The sequence below is a fragment of the Nematostella vectensis genome, chromosome 1 (assembly GCF_932526225.1).
Source record: "Nematostella vectensis chromosome 1, jaNemVect1.1, whole genome shotgun sequence".
In the NCBI taxonomy this organism is placed as follows: Eukaryota; Metazoa; Cnidaria; class Anthozoa; order Actiniaria; family Edwardsiidae; genus Nematostella; species Nematostella vectensis.
The window spans coordinates 17,038,973-17,057,365 of record NC_064034.1 but is presented as its reverse complement, the minus strand read 5'-3'; the positions used below and the strand labels follow the sequence as shown (position 1 = coordinate 17,057,365).

General features: G+C 40.1%; 2 protein-coding genes across 2 annotated transcripts; both read left to right on the top strand.

Moving 5' to 3' along the window:
• The first annotated feature begins 1,080 nt into the window (after positions 1-1,080).
• On the top strand, positions 1,081-7,813 carry LOC5507586 (angiopoietin-1 receptor). Its single transcript, XM_048728422.1, has 13 exons — positions 1,081-1,104; positions 1,348-1,460; positions 1,807-1,865; positions 2,173-2,348; positions 2,956-3,144; positions 3,283-3,378; positions 4,510-4,682; positions 5,178-5,367; positions 5,629-5,739; positions 5,875-6,074; positions 6,803-6,922; positions 7,271-7,341; positions 7,672-7,813. Exons 3-13 carry the CDS (start codon positions 1,807-1,809, stop codon positions 7,811-7,813), a joined length of 1,527 nt encoding a protein of 508 aa, XP_048584379.1. The 5' UTR covers positions 1,081-1,104; positions 1,348-1,460.
• A 3,044-nt stretch (positions 7,814-10,857) lies between these two features.
• LOC116614814 lies at positions 10,858-18,130 on the top strand. Its single transcript, XM_032376269.2, has 9 exons — positions 10,858-11,162; positions 12,165-12,254; positions 13,188-13,409; positions 14,115-14,248; positions 14,705-14,831; positions 16,208-16,312; positions 16,464-16,539; positions 16,834-17,062; positions 17,217-18,130. Exons 1-9 carry the CDS (start codon positions 11,087-11,089, stop codon positions 17,283-17,285), a joined length of 1,128 nt encoding a protein of 375 aa, XP_032232160.2. The 5' UTR covers positions 10,858-11,086; the 3' UTR covers positions 17,286-18,130.
• The last annotated feature ends 263 nt before the right edge of the window (positions 18,131-18,393 follow it).

Below are 18,393 nucleotides of genomic sequence, written 5' to 3'. Positions count from 1 at the left end.
GAAGGTCCGCAAAAACGCGCATAAATGACAAAAGATAATTTTTAATTTTAATTTTTAATTTTTTTTTCACTTAGCGTTAACCTGACCTCGACGCACTGGATTTCCCGAGTATGTAAATACATAAGTACTATCTGGAGAATACTACTGTTAACACTCTGTAAACGTTGTGCTTTCAGGACACTGGTCTGCGTCACCGACACACAAGTTAAGTATAAGCACGAGGCAGTCTTGTTAGTGAGAGTATGTGCTTTCACAGGTACGTGAGCTGGGCAAGCAGGGGGGCTTCATGGCTTTGGTAAGTATGAAGGTAAGTATGGAAAGTATAAGCATATTATTAGTAAATGAAGGTAATACAATTCACCGCAGAAACCACACGTTCATCGAACAGAGACTCGAAGATATGTTCACGCTTTGAGTTTATCGATAAACGTTTTATTCAGCCACTGTTGATAAAAAAGAACTTACCAGTTTTTGCACTGGTATGCAAACTTAGCCATTGTACCACGGAATTTCTTTGAAAACGTTCGATCATTTTGATTTCTTGGCTATTCTCTTATTTGTATCAAATTTCTATTCGATGATATAAAAACGAAAATAAGGTTTTAAAATGCGAATAATATATCCGATTTTTTTCTCGGTCACATTATAACTGCAAATTCAGATTCCTGAATAAGGAATTGCTCGATAAAATTCACGCGAAAAAGACCATCGCTCAAGCCTAAGACAAGAGCTATGACTTGATCAAGTGAATCTTATCGCTGACAATTCCTTATTTGGCGCAGTTTGAATTTGCATCTCTTCTGCACTTAAAGTCATTACCTCGCTAAATGTTATTCCGCTGTTAACACGCGCTATTTGCCGTTCCTGTAGCGGAGATAGATATCTTTGTGGACCAAGGCGTTGACGTCACTATACCATGTGACGCGCCGAAAGGTTTTTTGATCACGTGGTACTATGATGACTCTCAAGTATCTGCTGGTGAGGTAAACATCACCAATGGAGGAAGGTCGCTCTTCATCAGAAATGCCAAGCCATCCGACGCTGGCAAGTACGTCTGTACCGCGGGCTCATCATTCAAGCGAACCACCAACCTCGGTGTCAAATGTAAGTGAAAACTGGTTCTAGATTGATCATACACAACAGTATCTTGATAAAACTTGAGCCAATAAAGAAAAAATGTGAGACGAGTGACAAATGAATCTGTAATTAACGAGAGTCGGGGGAAAATGTAGTTTTTGGCACGTAGAACAACCTAGGTGCGCGAAAAATATTTTGCCGCATTCGACAGGTGCGTACAAAGATTCTGTGTGATTCGTATCTGATTCTATGGTTATTTTTGTTTTGCAGTGAAAGTTGAAATAAAGTTGCAGCTCAGGATTTTGAACTACAACTACACTGAAGCATACGAGAACAAGTCGTCTCCAGAATATCAGAAATTCGAGAAAAACTTCACAGGCGAGGTGTGATGAGTGTGCTTATGGTTGACCCCATGCAAACGACACCAGCGACAGGCAGTATGCCTTGTACCGCGCGCTCCACTCGGTTGACCAAAACAAAACTAAGAATCATTTGGCGGCACAGTGCCTTCAACTTAGTTTTAAAATAGCACCAGTATTACTGGCTGGCTTACTTTTGCGATGTTTTATGCAATTTTTGTTTGCATCTGTCGCAGTGATTTTTCAAAAAAAAAATCGCCAATTTAAACGTGATGCAACATCACTCTGTAAACAAACAGACCTTCTAAAACTTCTCTCGCAATCAAATTCAATCATGTGAAAATGATGGAAACGTGTTTCCTTTCTTCAGATGGATAAAGTGTTTTCAAGTATTCCTGGTTACATACGAACTGAATTATTGAACGTGACGTGAGTAAACTCATTCTTTATTTTGTTATTTAGTTGAGAAAGTCTCTGCAGAGGCAACAGTAGAGAAAGAAGGGTGTGTGTGTGTTGGAGGGGGAGGGGAATGGGGGAGTGTTCTCACTAAAATCGCTGCCCTGCCTATATCAATACAAAATAATTTACGCTTTAGCTACTGAACTCCATGACAACTAGTGAAGATGCGCGAAGTTGAGGAGATTATACCTCCTTTCGTCTTAAAGCGTGTGATACTATTAAATTTCTTTTATAAATGGTAGTCTGGAAATGCGTGTTTCTGTTGAATTTCTTTTAGGTATGGTAGTTTGAAAGTGAAGTTTAAAGTCATCATCAAGTACACAGTAAACACGAGTAAGGAATCCGAGACAAACGCTAAAGTTTTGGTGGGAAAGCAGATCATCGTGAGAGCGAAGACGGGTTTCGTGGAGAGCCTCGAGGTGGACCGATCACCAGAAGCGTTCCAGATAGAAAGTATGTACCCTTCAGATGTAACCCCATACACCACAACATACACCACACCATACACCACACCATACAAAGCACCATACGCCACACCATACACCACACCATACACCACACCATAAAAAGCACCATACACAACACCATACACCACACCATACACCACACCATACACCACATTATACACCACACCCAAGATCACACCATAGACCACACCATACACAACGCCATACACCACACCATACACCACCCCATACGCTACACCATACACCACATTATAAACCAAACCACACACCACATCATACACCACACCATACACCACACTATACACCACACTATGCACCACCCCATACGCCACACCATACACCACATTATAAACCAAACCATACACCACATCATACACCACACCATACACCACACCATTCACCACATGACACATCCTATTACACTACACATTACACCATGAACAACACACTATACACCACACAATACACCACATGACACATCCCACTACACCATGAACAACACACCATACACCTCATATCACCAGCTTTAGCGGTTGAAATAGCTGTCGGATAAGGTGAAACACATGGTATTTCAGCAAGTTTCTTGTTTGCAGGTGCCCCTCCAGCCCCCAGTAGAGTAAACTTGACGGATCTCACTTATAACGGAGCAGTCGTTGAGTGGCTTCCACCTCCGGATTACGAATATTACGGCATCACCGCCTACAGAGTTATGTACTGGGCACACGGCGAGAAACATAATGCCGAGAATAAAACAAGTAAAGGGACAAACTACAGAATCACAGGTATAGCATGACTTCAATTTCCATAATATCAAAAGGCCTGGAGGTTATAATGACGGGGTACTTTTTTCCTAACAGTATCTTTAATGTTGTTTGTCTTACATCAATTTGATTGATTGGTTGATTGCTTTACCTTCGAAGGACTAGAGTCAAAGAGAAGCTTCAATGGCCACGTGTATGCCACCAATCTGTACGGCAAAGGGCTTGAATCAGAATTCAACTTCATCACAAAGAAAGGTTTGTTAACTCTTCTTCAGTCACCAAGGGAAACACACTGTATTTCATTCAATCTTATTAGTAGGGTGGTTTAGCACTTTTTTTGTGCACTTTTTAGTAGAAGCACCAAACTTGGCACATAGGTCCCTTAGGTCGAGCAAATAACTTTTTCAGGGGGGTGCCAAAAACAGCTAAATGATACTGCTATGTTTATATACACTATACAAACACTATACAAACACACAAAAAGTTATTTACTTGACCTAAGGAACATATATGCCAAGTTTGGTGCTTCTACTAAAAAGTGCACAAAACAGCCATTTTTTGCGCTAAACCACATAAAGCGCTAATGTCTGACCGAGTGATTGTTTGACTGAGTGATTGTATGGTAAGCGCCAATGTCTGACTGGGTGATTGTATGTTTAGCGCCAATGTCTGACTGAGAGATTGTATGTTTAGTACCAATGTCTGACTGGGTGATTGTGTGTTTAGCGCCAATGTCTGACTGAGTGATTGTGTGTTTAGCGCCAATGTCTGACCAAATGATTGTATGGTAAGCGCCAATGTCTGACTGGGTGATTGTGTGTTTAGCGCCAATGTCTGACTGGGTGATTGTGTGTTTAGCTCCAATGTCTGACCGAGTGATTGTATGTTTAGCGCCAATGTCTGACCGAGTGATTGTGTGTTTAGCGCCAATGTCTGACTGAGTGATTGTGTGTTTAGTACCAATGTCTGACTGAGTGATTGTGTGTTTAGTACCAATGTCTGACTGGGTGATTGTGTGTTTAGCGCCAATGTCTGACTGAGAGATTGTATGTTTAGTACCAATGTCTGACTGGGTGATTGTGTGTTTAGCGCCAATGTCTGACTGGGTGATTGTATGTTTAGTACCAATGTCTGACTGGGTGATTGTGTGTTTAGCGCCAATGTCTGACTGGGTGATTGTATGTTTAGTACCAATGTCTGACTGGGTGATTGTGTGTTTAGCGCCAATGTCTGACTGGGTGATTGTATGTTTAGCGACGATGTCTGATTAAATGATTGTATGTTTAGCGCAAATGTCTGATTAAATGATTATATGTTTAGCGCAAATGTCTGATTAAGTGATTATATGTTTAGTGCCAGTATCTGACTTGCTGGTTCTTTTTTTAGCGCCAATGGCTGACTGGCTGATCATCGTGATCGCCATATCTTCTGTCCTGGGTCTCGTCATTCTCATAGCAATACTTTGTCTTTGCATCCGGCGTTGCCGCCATGATGAGGGGCGATTAGAGGCGATTAATATGGACTGGAAAGATGCCAGAGAACAATACGTCATGAAAAACGTAAGCAATCGAGAAAGCCACAAAGATACCAAGGATAACTAAGATTTGCTTTTCGACTTCTATGTTGGCTCGGACTCATATAGAGTTTGAAAGAAAAACGCTTTCTTTTTCCTTGGTATTTCCACAACCTAAACAAACATTATTTTATATATTGAACATAGTTTTAGAAAAGCTGCTGTTTCGGATGTTATTAGAGTTTTGTAGAAACTATGTGGCAAAGGGTTCGCTTGTGGACGAAACTCTAACTCTATAAGTGGACGAACTGGATGTGGACGAACCGGCTTGTGGACAAAAGAACAGTAAATTGCATTAAACGTCAAACATGTCTGATGGAAATTCTCTGATCTTGTTGTGAGTTATTGTAACTAGATGTACGTTTTGATAAAGGGGTGATCCCGTACTGTTATGTCCCTACGAAGGGATGATCTCGTTATGTTATTTCCCTTTAGTTACACGCTGACAAAGGGGTGATCTCGTTATGTTTTTCCCCTTTAGTTACACGCTGACGAAGGGGTGATCTCTTACCGTAACCCCGCCACACTACCCGTGCCGTGCCAGGTAATACCCACTAGTAACATCATACTGCATGAGTACCTTGGCTCTGGAGAGTTCGGTGTCGTCACGCGTGGGGTGATGACCACAGATGATGGGCGTACTGTTGATTGTGCGGTTAAATCCATCAAAGGTATGCCGTCGCTTTACAAGAGTTCGTTATTAGAGCCGCCCACATTACAAGAGAGTCCGTCTGTAGAGCTTCCCGCATTATGGAAGAGCTGCCCACTCCCCGTCAATCCGTCACACATTGGCTATGCACGCTTTCGCACTAGTCCTACTTACTCACGGTAGCATTTAGCAGCTTAACTGAAGCCAGACTTTGCAGGCGTCAAATCTCCTGATCTCCAGAGTTCTGTCTTACTTCCTCTATTGACGTTCTATCGTTTGACAGGTTTCGCAAGCGAGGAGGCTCTCCGTGATCTGGTGCAGGAGCTGGAGCTTATGCACAGTGTCGGTCACCACCGCAACCTGCTCAACCTGATAGGAGCCTGCACTGATTCAGGTCAGTGGTATATCACCACAAACTATTGTAGTGTTTAAAGCGGATCTATTTGTCGGAAGAATCCGCTCGTGTCATGGCTACGCGGAAAGGACGAGCGGTTATATTCATTCTTACTTTCTCATCTTTTGTGGGTAGAGAAACTGATGATCATCGTGGAGTTTGCGAATGACGGGTGTCTGCTAGACCTGCTGCACCAGGCTCGCGGTGATCTCCAGTCTCCACGCATCTATCAAAACATTGAGCCACGACACAGTGAGGTCGTGCTCGGTCAGACCAGACGGTTGGAGATAGCGCTGGATGTCGCACAGGGGATGGACTACTTAGCAAGCAAACGGGTGCGTGTAAAGAACCTTTAGAAGCTTGATTACGCAGACAGTAATACAATAGCTGTCTTTGGCGGGAATCAAACACGTGAATAGACAATAATTCTCGGCTTTACCCCGGTGTAAGAACGATTCCCAAAGGACACCTTTCTATTCAGCTCTGTTATTATGATGATTCATTCTACCAAACAAAAGAAGCCATTGTGACGCAACTCACACGATCTTTCGCCGGATGGAGCCCATTTTTCGGTACATTCTCTATCAGTTGCTAGTTGCTAGAACTTCTAAGCAAAATAAACTTACAAATGGAATAATTGACTTCAAAACCTATTCGAACTGAAGCACTTGAACTAGTGCCGTGGTGAACTAGAACCACGTCTTGTATTTGTTGTGGGCGACCTCTTTTGAAACGTAGAAGCTACCTTCTAGGGAAGGTGCAGACGGGACAAGCTGGGGGGTGGGGGTGGGTATTCTTCAAGAGCGGATATACGCACCAAGGCACTTAGAGTGAAAGGATGGGGGGAGGGGGCAATGGATACAGTTGGGCAGCGAAAAGGGTGAATTACTATGAGAATATCAGATATAAAGGTCACACAGTACTAAAACAAAAGCAAAGGAGGTGAAAAGTTATGAGCTATGGAGCCATGTGGTTAATTTGAACCAATCTCTTTTTGCAACACTTTCTCTGTACCATATTGGTGTTGGAAACTAAGAGTTGTAATCTGTTCACGCATGTGCAGTGTGTCCATCGGGACTTGGCGGCAAGGAACGTGTTAATTGCCGATGGTGTTGCCAAGGTAGCGGATTTTGGGCTCTCGCGGAACATCTACGAGACAGGAGAATACGAGAAGACCACTAGGGTAAGAAGAATTTATCATCATTACCATCCTTATCGTTTATCATCATGATTATCTTCACTCTATCATTAGACCATGTTCACCATTACCACCATCAATATCATCGTTATTAGTACCAGTAGCGGTATCGCCATCATCAACATTATCATCATCGTCAGCATGATCATCGTCGTCATCATTATAATTTATCTTAAAAATATTTTCATAATTATCATTTCGATTATTATTTCCATTATCACCATATTATGCTATTATGCACATTACTACCGTCACCATCATCATCATCATATACTAACAATCTTCAAATTACGATCGAGGCGTTGCAAACATTTATAAGTTTATCCTATTCAGGGCAAACTACCGACAAGATGGATGTCTTTGGAATCTCTTGAAACCAGAAAGTTCACCCTGGAAAGTGATGTGTAAGTTAATATGGAAACCTGAAGTATTTCTCATATTTTACTTATTTACATCCAGGGGTCGGTTTCTAGAAAGCAGGTTATAAATTGATAACCCATATTTCTTATATTTTACTTATTTACATCCAGGGGTCGGTTTCTAGAAAGCAGGTTATCACTAGCCCACGGATAAAAACGGACAAAGGGGTGACATCTCGACATTTGATTGAATAAAAAGGGCATTCATCCATAGGTTTGCGTTAACCTGCTTCTTAGGAACCCGGCCCAGCTGCTGCCATCGTTCTGTGAACAGCTATGTTTTATTTATCGTCCTCAAAATTGGCTCCATTTTAGCTGGTCTTACGGAGTCCTGTTGTGGGAGATCGAGACGCGTGGGCTCACGCCTAACGCTGGGCTGAATTACCGAGAGATGATCGCTAGATATAGGAAGGGATACAGACTGGAGCGCCCACCAGATTGCGACCAAGGCCTGTAAGCTGTCGACCTTTTCTCTATCTTTTCTATCTTTTTTGCTTTTGCCGCTGTAACTATTTAATCTTGTTGTCAACATGTGGCATTGCTGGCATCCGGACGCTGTGTATTGATTTTTATGAAACATAGTATACACTTATTTCAAATAGGGTTTCAACCGGAGAATCCATGTATCGTAATCCGCATTGCTTTATGGGTATCAAATATATAAGCAAATAAGCGTAAATAAAACAAATGCAAGCCTCATAAGCCACAATAAGAATTATTGTTTATGCTCCTGTGGACATTCCTATGAATTTTAGATATCAGGGTTCATATCTTGCTGATATTCTTTGTTGGTGGCAATGATGATTTTGTTTAGAATTGTTTTTTTTGTGTGTGTTGCTGTTGATATTTTAGCTGTTGGTATTTGTATTGTTTGTATTTCTTCTTGCTGCGTTTAGTTATTTTAATTACCCAAACTGTTTATATTTCAGATACGAGATAATGAGAAGGTGCTGGCTGGCGATTCCTAAATCTCGTCCCACCTTCTCAGACATTGTAGAGCAGTTAACGGAATTACTATGGACCTGCTGACTTCCTCAGCCCTCGCATGATAATATGATTATATGAATAGACTATATATGATACGATATGATTATATAAAATGCGCAGAACACATATCACGCGCGTACCAAGGAGACAGTTATCACGCGCGTACCCAGTGGGGCGTGTGCAGTCTTAGGTAATAAATGTGAAAAGAATAGTGTTTTGTAAAAGAGAAAATCCTTCAATAAAGAAATGCGCTACTCTCTTTCAGCCAGGGGGTGGAAGGGGAGGGGGCAGGCGCAGTGAAGGTAATATATGGAGAAAGGATAGTATTTAGTAAATACATAGAGATCCTTCAATAAGAAATGGTCCACTCTCTGGCGGCCAGGGGGTTGAGGGGGGGGGGGGTGGTGCGCAGTGAAGGTAATATACGGAGAAAAGATAGTATTTAGTAAATACATAGAGATCCTTCAATAAGAAATGGTCCACTCTCTGGCGGCCAGGGGGTTGAGTGGGGGGGAGGGGGGTGGAGTGTGCGCAGTGAAGGTAATATATGGAGAAAGGATAGTATTTAGTAAATGCATAGAGATCCTTCAATAAGAAATGAGCCACTCTCTGGCGGCAAGGGGGTTGAGTGGGGGAGGGGGCGTGCGCAGTGAAAGTAATATATGGAGAAAGGATAGTATTTAGTAAATGAAGAGATCCTTCAATAAGAAATGAGCCACTCTTTGGCGACCAGGGGGTTGAATGGGGGGGGTTTGCTGTGTACACGCCGGCACCTGGTTAAGATAAATAGACTAGATGGGTGATGGAGTAAGTAGACCATTTAAAATGAATGTTATTATTTGCTGATTTATATACAAATCTTGTACAGTAGACTGACGATCAATCGATTTATATACAAATCTTGTACAGTAGACTGACGATCAATTATCGGTATGTAATATTGATGTAAACTATTGAGAGCTTAAAGTGTGTAAATCTGTAAAACAATTGGCGCAAATAGTTTTTGACTGGTTTGTAGCTACTATTGGGTAAAATAATGGCGTCACTGTTTATACATTAAGTTTTTTATTACTATAACGTCCCCAGACGCCCGTAAAATATAGGCCCAACTCCCAAACGTCAGAAATGCAAACTAAACATCACCAGACCCTCATTGATTCATCCAAGGCATAGACGACCATCGAAAGCGCATCCAAGCAATGTAATAGAATTGACTCCATTGCAAAATATTAACCTTGATTTCTCCCCAAAAAAGGAGACCAAAAATTAATTCCTCCCCCAGAAAAATAAATCTAAATTTGTTGTGTGTGTGTCGGAGGGGGGGGGGGGGGGGGGTTGACGAGGGGGGATTGGCCCTAAACACCAACAAGCCAGGAGAAAAGTTGATTTTGAGCCTATTTTTCAGGGGTGTAAATAATATTGTATAGGGGGTCTGGGGCCATGCTCCCCCGTGAAAATTTTGCCATTTTCAAACATATAAAATGCTAATTATTGTTAAAAACTTAATAGAAAACAGCATCATAAACTCCTTCCCAACTGAAATATTATTTAAATATGTTTTCATACCACCAATGTGAAAAGTTAGTAGGGGGGACCTGACATGAATCAATATTCGTAAATTCATGGATGGAAGTTGATAAAACCAAAACTGCAAAATGTGAAAATAGTAGAGGCAACACTTTAGGGGATTGTGATTTTCAACGCCATTCAAAAACGAAAGTCATAAAACTGCAAACAGAAGGCGCATCTCATTCATTTATCTATTTTGTAGGGGGTCTGGGGTTCCCCCAGAAACATTTTGAAATTAAAGACTTTTAGGAGGTTCGGAAATTGATCAGAATACCTGTTCAAAAAATAAAGCCCTCCCCTAAACCCTGTATCAAAAATTGAGGCCCTCCCTTAAATCGATGCTAAAACATAGCAGCCCTCCCCCCCCCCCCCCCGTTAAATAATGACACTTCCCTAATTACTGGTCATTCAGCAAGAATGTTTTAGAGTGCCACTTACAGTGATCACCCACAGTTAAGATTGTTCTAGATTCTGTCAAGACTTGATCGGCAACCTAGCGTCAAATTCGTAGTCACCCTCCCAAGATCAAAAATCACTGCCAAGGCAAACGAAAAAAAAGAACAACATTTGATTAAAGACTCAATTACGCTTTGCATTTTGCATTTTGCTGGGGAGCAAACATCCTTGTAGCTAATAAGCGCTGTCTCGGCGCAAAATTGAAGTTGTCAGCCCTTTTACTATTGAGGGGTCTTTAGAAATTCCAAGAGAGAGAAAAGCAAACATATACACCTCGCTATTCATCTCAGGGGAGATGTGGGTTACCATATAAGACAGTGCTAGAAACCTGAATTTCTTTCATAAGATAATAGTGCTGAACCGTAACCACCAGGAGCCTAGCCCTTAGCTGCCTACGCAATTGAATTATTTTTATTTTTAGGTTCAAATTATCAAATTGTCTGGTAAGAAAATTCCCGCATACAATTACGATTTGATTTATTTTGAAATTTCGTCAACACACACTCTCGTGGAATGCATGCGACTTAGCACTCGCCTGGGGGGTGTACATTTGATCAAATGAATCATCAACCTACCGATGCATGAGTTTGATTAATACAAAGAATAGAATAGAAGCAGCTAGCGTAGCTATGCATGATATAACTCATTCCGCCACGCAAACAACCATTCACGTCAACATTTCTATAATGAATATATACCTCGGAGGAAAGTAATCAGAATGACGCTGATAAGTTTGCTTATTATTCTCGGGTTGACTCTGATAGATGTTGGGAATGCCACACCAGTATATTCAGGTGAGACATCTAATACATTTAGGATTTAATCGAATTCTCTTCAACACCAAAACAATAATAATTATTCATAGATGATAACTCTGTTATAACTTCAGGTATGTTTGATCTTCGAAGTCTTTTAAAAACAAACTGGAAAATTTAGAACTCGAAATATTAGAGCTACTTTATTCTTTCTACATTGACAAAACAAGTTTCCTAGGTCTTATCTTAATATAGGTATTTACGGTACTATAGGTACTATAGGTATCTTAATTAGGTATCTAAGTACTATAATGGTATCTATTAATATAGATATCTACGGTAATATAAGTATCGGCATTACGGAGATACGACACTATAGGTATAAAATATTGTTTTGTTAGTTCTAAAATGCAGAATAAAATTGTCCACAATAATACCCTTTGATATTATTTATGTTGATTATATTTCGGTTTGTATAATTCTCATCCTAATGATTCATTTGGTATTATATTTTTATATTTACTAAAATTCAAGGACAACGTTTAGCACCTTCAGCCTTGAAATGCTAAAAAAATAAGAACTACCCAGCCTCAAAAGAAAACTAGACGTTCTAATAAGGAAAAGTGTATAGATATCTACTGTACAATAGTACGATATTGTAATTTATAAATTTAGGTACATCTACTGTAATGTACTAAATATGGTAACTATGGCACTAAAGGTGATAATATAATCTCATAATAGGTACAATACTATAATAGGTACGATACTATAATAGGAACAATGCGTTTTTACTGTTTTTATTCAACATTGGATAACAAATTATTTTTTAAAAAATATTTAAAAAACCTATCAAAAACTGAGCAAGGTTTAATTAAAATACAAAATTTCGCAATAGCTTTCTCAAACCAACCGATGGTAAAGGATGCTTTCTCGCACTTTTGGTATCTTACTGGGACAACAATATGGCGGACAGAGGTCTGTCGCTACGTCTGGCTTAACTCCGCTTTTGAACTAACGGGTACGTATTTTCCTCGTCAGGTGGATGTAACTGCACTCTCGAGACAGGGATCCCGAACCTGCAGTGCGAGTATTTGGATCAGTTCGCCAACACTACGTACAAGTGCACATGTGAGTCTTATTATCCTGCAGCCCGTGGAACGCCGCGGACGTTTGATTTGCGCGCGCGCCGTTCCGGTCGTTCCACGCTTACAGTGCTGAAAAACGCAAGACTAGTTCCAGTACCGCGCGGTTAAACCAGCCTTTTTGTTTTTAATGCTGTACAGTAAGTCAAAACAGCGACCGAAGTCAGCCTTTTGTACCTTCACTCGAACGATTCAACACTGATTGAACACGCGCATGCGCATACGTTATGCAGCACTGTCTTTCATGCTTTCATCTACGAGGCTCGCCCCCTTTCGTTGAAAACGTAGCTGAAACGAGCAGTGCTGAATAAGGTTTGAGCATGTGCGTGCTCTGGCGAAAACAGACACAATCGTAGTGTTGATTCGTTCGAGTAAAGGCTGACTTCAGTGGCTGTTTTGACTAAGTGTACAGCATTAAAACCATACTGTGAAAAAGATGATTTGCTTGATAATGAGGGAGTCATAAGGGAAATTATAGCCTTAGCTTTGCGCTTGTTTTCTTAGCATTCGCCAAAATGTGGCAGTTCGCTGGTATAAAAGAAGCCATGTAAAAAAAAAGGCTGGGTTAACCTTGCGGTACTGTAACTAGTCTTGCGTTTTTCAACACAGGCGCTGGAACGTCAAAAAAAGGCGCGAGCGCAAATGAACTGCGTGAAGCTCGATAAATTTATATAATCACAATTTTTGCAAATCACCTCGTTATTTCGAGTTTTGAGAGTAAATACTGTCTATTGTCCCGAGATATCGAACCAAGTACAGCAAACATTTTGATTGAGTTTCCGTGAAGTGTATACTTATGAAGAGTATCTATTAGAATTTATCACTCAGGCAAGCTTATCCAAACGCAGCCTTGGATAAATTCTTCAAATGTAATCCGACCACTATCCTAAATCCGGTATTTTATTAAATCCCACCCAAGATTGTCCAAAGAAATCGACGGAGCTCGGCATTCAAGTGGGAATCAACGCAACCCATCGAATCCCCGATGATCACATGACCTCTTCCTCTTTCTTGACTAAGGGAGGATACAGCTACAAGCCCGAGCGTGCGCGCATCAATATAGCCGCTGTTGGTAGCTATGGGGATGGTTGGTGTGCGGGCTCAAGTAATCCGGATGGTGTGTGGCTGCAGGTGGCATTTGGTAAGTGCTGTGTTAGAGAGGTCACGTGACATTTTGGTAAGTGCTGTGTTAGAGAGGTCACGTGACATTTTGGTAAGTGCTGTGTTAGAGAGGTCACGTGACATTTTGGTAAGTGCTGTGTGTTAGTCTCTCTTGGAGCTTTCACGCAAATGTTTCCTTGTCCAAACTAAAAAAAACACCTGGGCAACATTCTGTGAATCACACGATTCTGTTGTTTTCGTTTGTCAAAAGTATTTTTCCTTCGTTGTATAAAGGTGTACTTTCTTGTTCATGATATGCAGTTGTTATATTTTGGTCATAATATAGAGTTGTTATGTTTCGGTCATAATATACAGTTGTTATAGTTTAGTCATAATATACAGTTGTTATATTTTGGTCATATTATACAGTTTTTAAGTTTTGGTCATATTATACAGTTTTTATGTTTTGGTCATATTATACAGTTTTTATGTTTTGGTTATATTATACAGTTTTTATGTTTTGGTCATAATATACAGTTTTTATGTTTTGGTCATATTATACAGTTTTTATGTTTTGGTCATAATATACAGTTGTTATATTTTGGTCATATTATACAGTTTTTATGTTTCGGTCATAATATACAGTTGTTATATTTTGGTCATATTATACAGTTTTTATGTTTTGATGTTGATATACAGTTGTAGGCGACGTCCTTTCAACCTCTCTCTTCTTTACCTTTTCTAGGTGTTCCAACTGACATAGAGAGAATAGTGACGAAAGGGATCATGGTCGATAACGTAGAAAAATACGTTATGCAATATAGCGTGAACTACAGCATAGATGGAATCACGTGGCTTAAGTACAGGGATGGGATGGCTGTGAGTATTGGGTCTGGATAAAATGTAACAGCTTTAAAGTTGATCAAGAAATGTGCCTCTTATACAAGTATACTATCGTCACGCAAACAAAACGAGCACCTTTCTGTCACAGACGATTGATTCTTAAAAAGGCAGTGTGTTCTTCTTGTGAGTGTAGTAGATCTTGTCTTTGCTCTTTGACCAGTATAGCGGCCGTGGCTCTGTGGAGTCTCTTTCTTGTTGCTGCACTTCGTAAAGCACACAGCATTGCTCTTTCTCCTTGTTCCCGCTTGAACCAAGCCCAAAAAGTCCTCATATGGTAAACCCCTTTAAAGAATTTTGAAAACTGTTAAAAGTTTCGACTCTGCTGCGAACCTGTGAATTTAGATCACGCAGGCTGCTTCTTCTTGTTTCTGTTGTTATTTTTTGTTATTGTGTTCTTATTTGCATTACCACTTTCTACAATTCCAATTGCAGTTTAACTCAAGCTACGCGGAGACTTCTAATTCGATTTACATCAACCAAACCAAGCACATCCGCCTCATCTCCAAAAGCCCGGCCTTGGACAGCTGCCTACGGATGGCTATTTACGGGTGCTTAGGAGGTAGTCACGTGTGTCAAGTCTGTGACGATGAATCTTTCTTCTTTTTGTTGTTCACAGGGGGTGGGAGGCACCTTATTCGGAATACTACCTCGTACCATCTTAGAGATTGGGAATACTTCCTTTCTATAACCTTGTACCATCTAAGAGAGTTGGGAATACTTCCTCTTCTTATGACATTGTACCATCTTAGAGAGTTTGGAATACTTACTTTCTATGACCTTATACCATCTTAGAGAGTTGGGGATACTTCCTTTCTATGACATTGTACCATCTTAGAGAGTTGGGAATACTTCCTTTCTATGACATTGTACCATCTTAGAGATTGGGAATACTTCCTTTCTATGACATTGTACCATCTTAGAGATTGGGAATACTTCCTTTCTATGACATTGTACCATCTTAGAGAGTTAGGAATACTTCCTTTCTATGACATTGTACCATACTTCCTTTCTATGACATTTTACCATCTTAGAGAGTTGGGAATACTTCCTTTCTATGACACTGTACCATCTTAGAGAGTTGGGGATACTTCCTTTTATGACATTTACCATCTTAGAGATTGGGAATACTTCCTTTCTATGACATTGTACCATCTTAGAGAGTTGGGAATACTTCCTTTCTATGACATTGTACCATCTTAGAGAGTTTGGAATACTTCCTTTCTATGACATTGTACCATCTTAGAGAGTTTGGAATACTTCCTTTCTATGACATTGTACCATCTTAGAGAGTTGGGAATACTTCCTTTCTATGACATTGTACCATCTTAGAGAGTTGGAAATACTTCCTTTCTATGACATTGTACCATCTTAGAGAGTTGGGAATACTTCCTTTCTATGGCTTGTACCATCTTAGAGAGTTGGGGATACTTCCTTTCTATGACATTGTACCATCTAAGAGAGTTGGGAATACTTCCTTTCTATGACATTGTACCATCTTAGAGAGTTGGGAATACTTCCTTTCTATGACATTGTACCATCTTAGAGAGTTTGGAATACTTCCTTTCTATGACATTGTACCATCTTAGAGAGTTGGAAATACTTCCTTTCTATGACATTGTACCATCTTAGAGAGTTGGAAATACTTCCTTTCTATGACATTGTACCATCTTAGAGAGTTGGGAATACTTCCTTTCTATGGCTTGTACCATCTTAGAGTGATGGAAATTCCTCCTTTCCTATGGCTTGTACCATCTTAGAGTGATGGAAATTCCCCCTTTCCTATGGCTTGTACCATCTTAGAGTGATGGAAATTCCTCCTTTCCTATGGCTTGTACCATCTTAGAGTGATGGAAATTCCCCCTTTCCTATGGCTTGTACCATCTTAAAGTAAGGAAAAAGGCGCCGACTGACGAAGCTTTTTTAATTGTTTTACAGAAATCAGCGTCCCGACAGTAGTGATCGCTACGTCGACTGCCAACCCCATCGTCCCCGCCGACAAGATCACCGAAGCACAGTTTATCAAAGGCTACCAACTATGGCGTAAGGATCTATTTTCACTCACTAAACATAACTCAATATACCAAGAAGAGGTCATCAAGCCTTCAAGATCCTTTAGATCCGTGTTAGCTTATAGATAATTGTATTGAAAACCGCAACACACTTTATCAACTGATGATCTTTTTCCTTTTAGTTGTGTTCCTCGTCATGTTCCTGGTGGTTTTGGCGTTCTCGGCATTCTTTTTGCTGTGCATCATGTTAAGAAAAGAGTATGTGTTTTATTATTATACTCATGTGTGGAAGGGCTGATTTGGAGAGCACGATTTAGTTGTATGCGAAACTTCTAAAACTCGAGTCGTAAATAGTGTAAATCAGCTTAGATCTATTTCGCCAGTATTATTATTTCAGTATCTCTAATTTAGTTTATCCTTTTTTGTATGTTTTCCAATGCAACAAATAGCAGTTCACTTTCTTTACCAATTTCCCTTTGGTTTCGCTCAGACTTATCTCTTTCTAGCTCAAGTCAGCCATTCTATACCCTCTCTTTTTCCTTGTATTTACAGGCGTAGCAAAGAGGTAGCGAAACACGATGCGGTCATCAAGGCGGCTCAAATGAAGGATCCACGGTATGATCCCCCGTGGCGACGGATCGATCCAGAGACGGAGAAAGGCTGGATTGACAACAGAGAGATTCAGCAGATAGAGGTCCCGTTTGATGACGAGACAGACATCGCTAGGGAGGAGACTGAAGTGGCGGTAGATGACGAGGACTTCTACAACGATAAGAACCTGGTAAGAGTTTGATTGAGGGGCACTTTGAGTTGTTCACCAGGTGAAAAGGGTTGAAGAATAGCTGTTCTCTGGCAACTATGTTACTTTGTACTCGGCTAATTGAAAATAGCAAAGAAGCAAAACTTATACTTAAACATGTCTTTTCTCGTTTCAGGTTTTTTCGTTCAGCGGTCGTTTGACAGAAGGGGAATACATTAATGAAGTCCACGGGGATGCCTTGTAACTTTTTCCTAACCATTTAGCCAGCATTTAACGATCCATCGGTAGCTGCCTCTAGTCAGTATTAGTCAGTTGAAGTAATAGTCATTAGTAATAACAAAAATTTCACAGATTTGTAGTGACTGTCGTAGAACTACTACATCTTTTTGGTTTCAAATTCCCATTTCTTGATTTGGAATCTGTTCTGAGATAAATATGTTGGTAAAAACGCAGTCAAAGCTTATAGTAGAGGCGTGGGAATTATCAATACATAAAAAAACTGATCATGTATTATAGAATGTCTAATTACAAAAACTGCATTCAGATGTACAAACAGGAGAAGAAATGCTCCCTTTCATATATTACTATTTCAGGTTCATAATGGCTTCACATCTATGTCCTATCAGAGGACAGACGTACGCAAAAATGACATCTATTTGTTAAGTACAGGCATATCACGCAAACTTTTATTCATATGACATATTTTTATTATATCTAGGTACTGATTTGAGATTTTCCAGAAAAAACAAAACACCTGTAATAGAAAGACCAACATTTGTCTTTTGTCTTTCATTAGGAAGGGAAGGAAAACGTTCTGTTTGGTACGGTTGGGAACGCAGTTGAAACCATAATGACATTTAACAAAAGTAGTCAATTTCAAACCAAGTCATTTGTTTAGCGAAAATGTTTCAACAAAAACGAATACAATCCATCGAGCAAAAAAAAAATACAAGCAACTGGTTTTTATTCGCCAAACGCTTGCCTAATTGAAAAAGCAGAAGAACCTCTTACCTATATTACACATTGTAATTATTTTGAAGAATTTTAAATATTTCACGCGACAGAATTAAAATTGATGGCTTTAAGGTAGTGATTTTGCGTGTTTTCGTGTGACCGTTCAAAACCCTGGATTAGTTTTTGTGAGAAGTATGTCCTTGTACCTTCACGTCGCCATGAAAAATCGCACCACTCCTAAAATCCCTAGCTTCAGGATATATTTCTTATGACTTAGGTTTTTACGAAGCATGCACGAAGGGACGCTACATTTCTCGTACGTTCTTTACCTAGCTATGAACGCTGTGATGTGTGTGGGAAAGCCATTCAAGTGCATCCTTTCAATCAAGTGTGGCCTC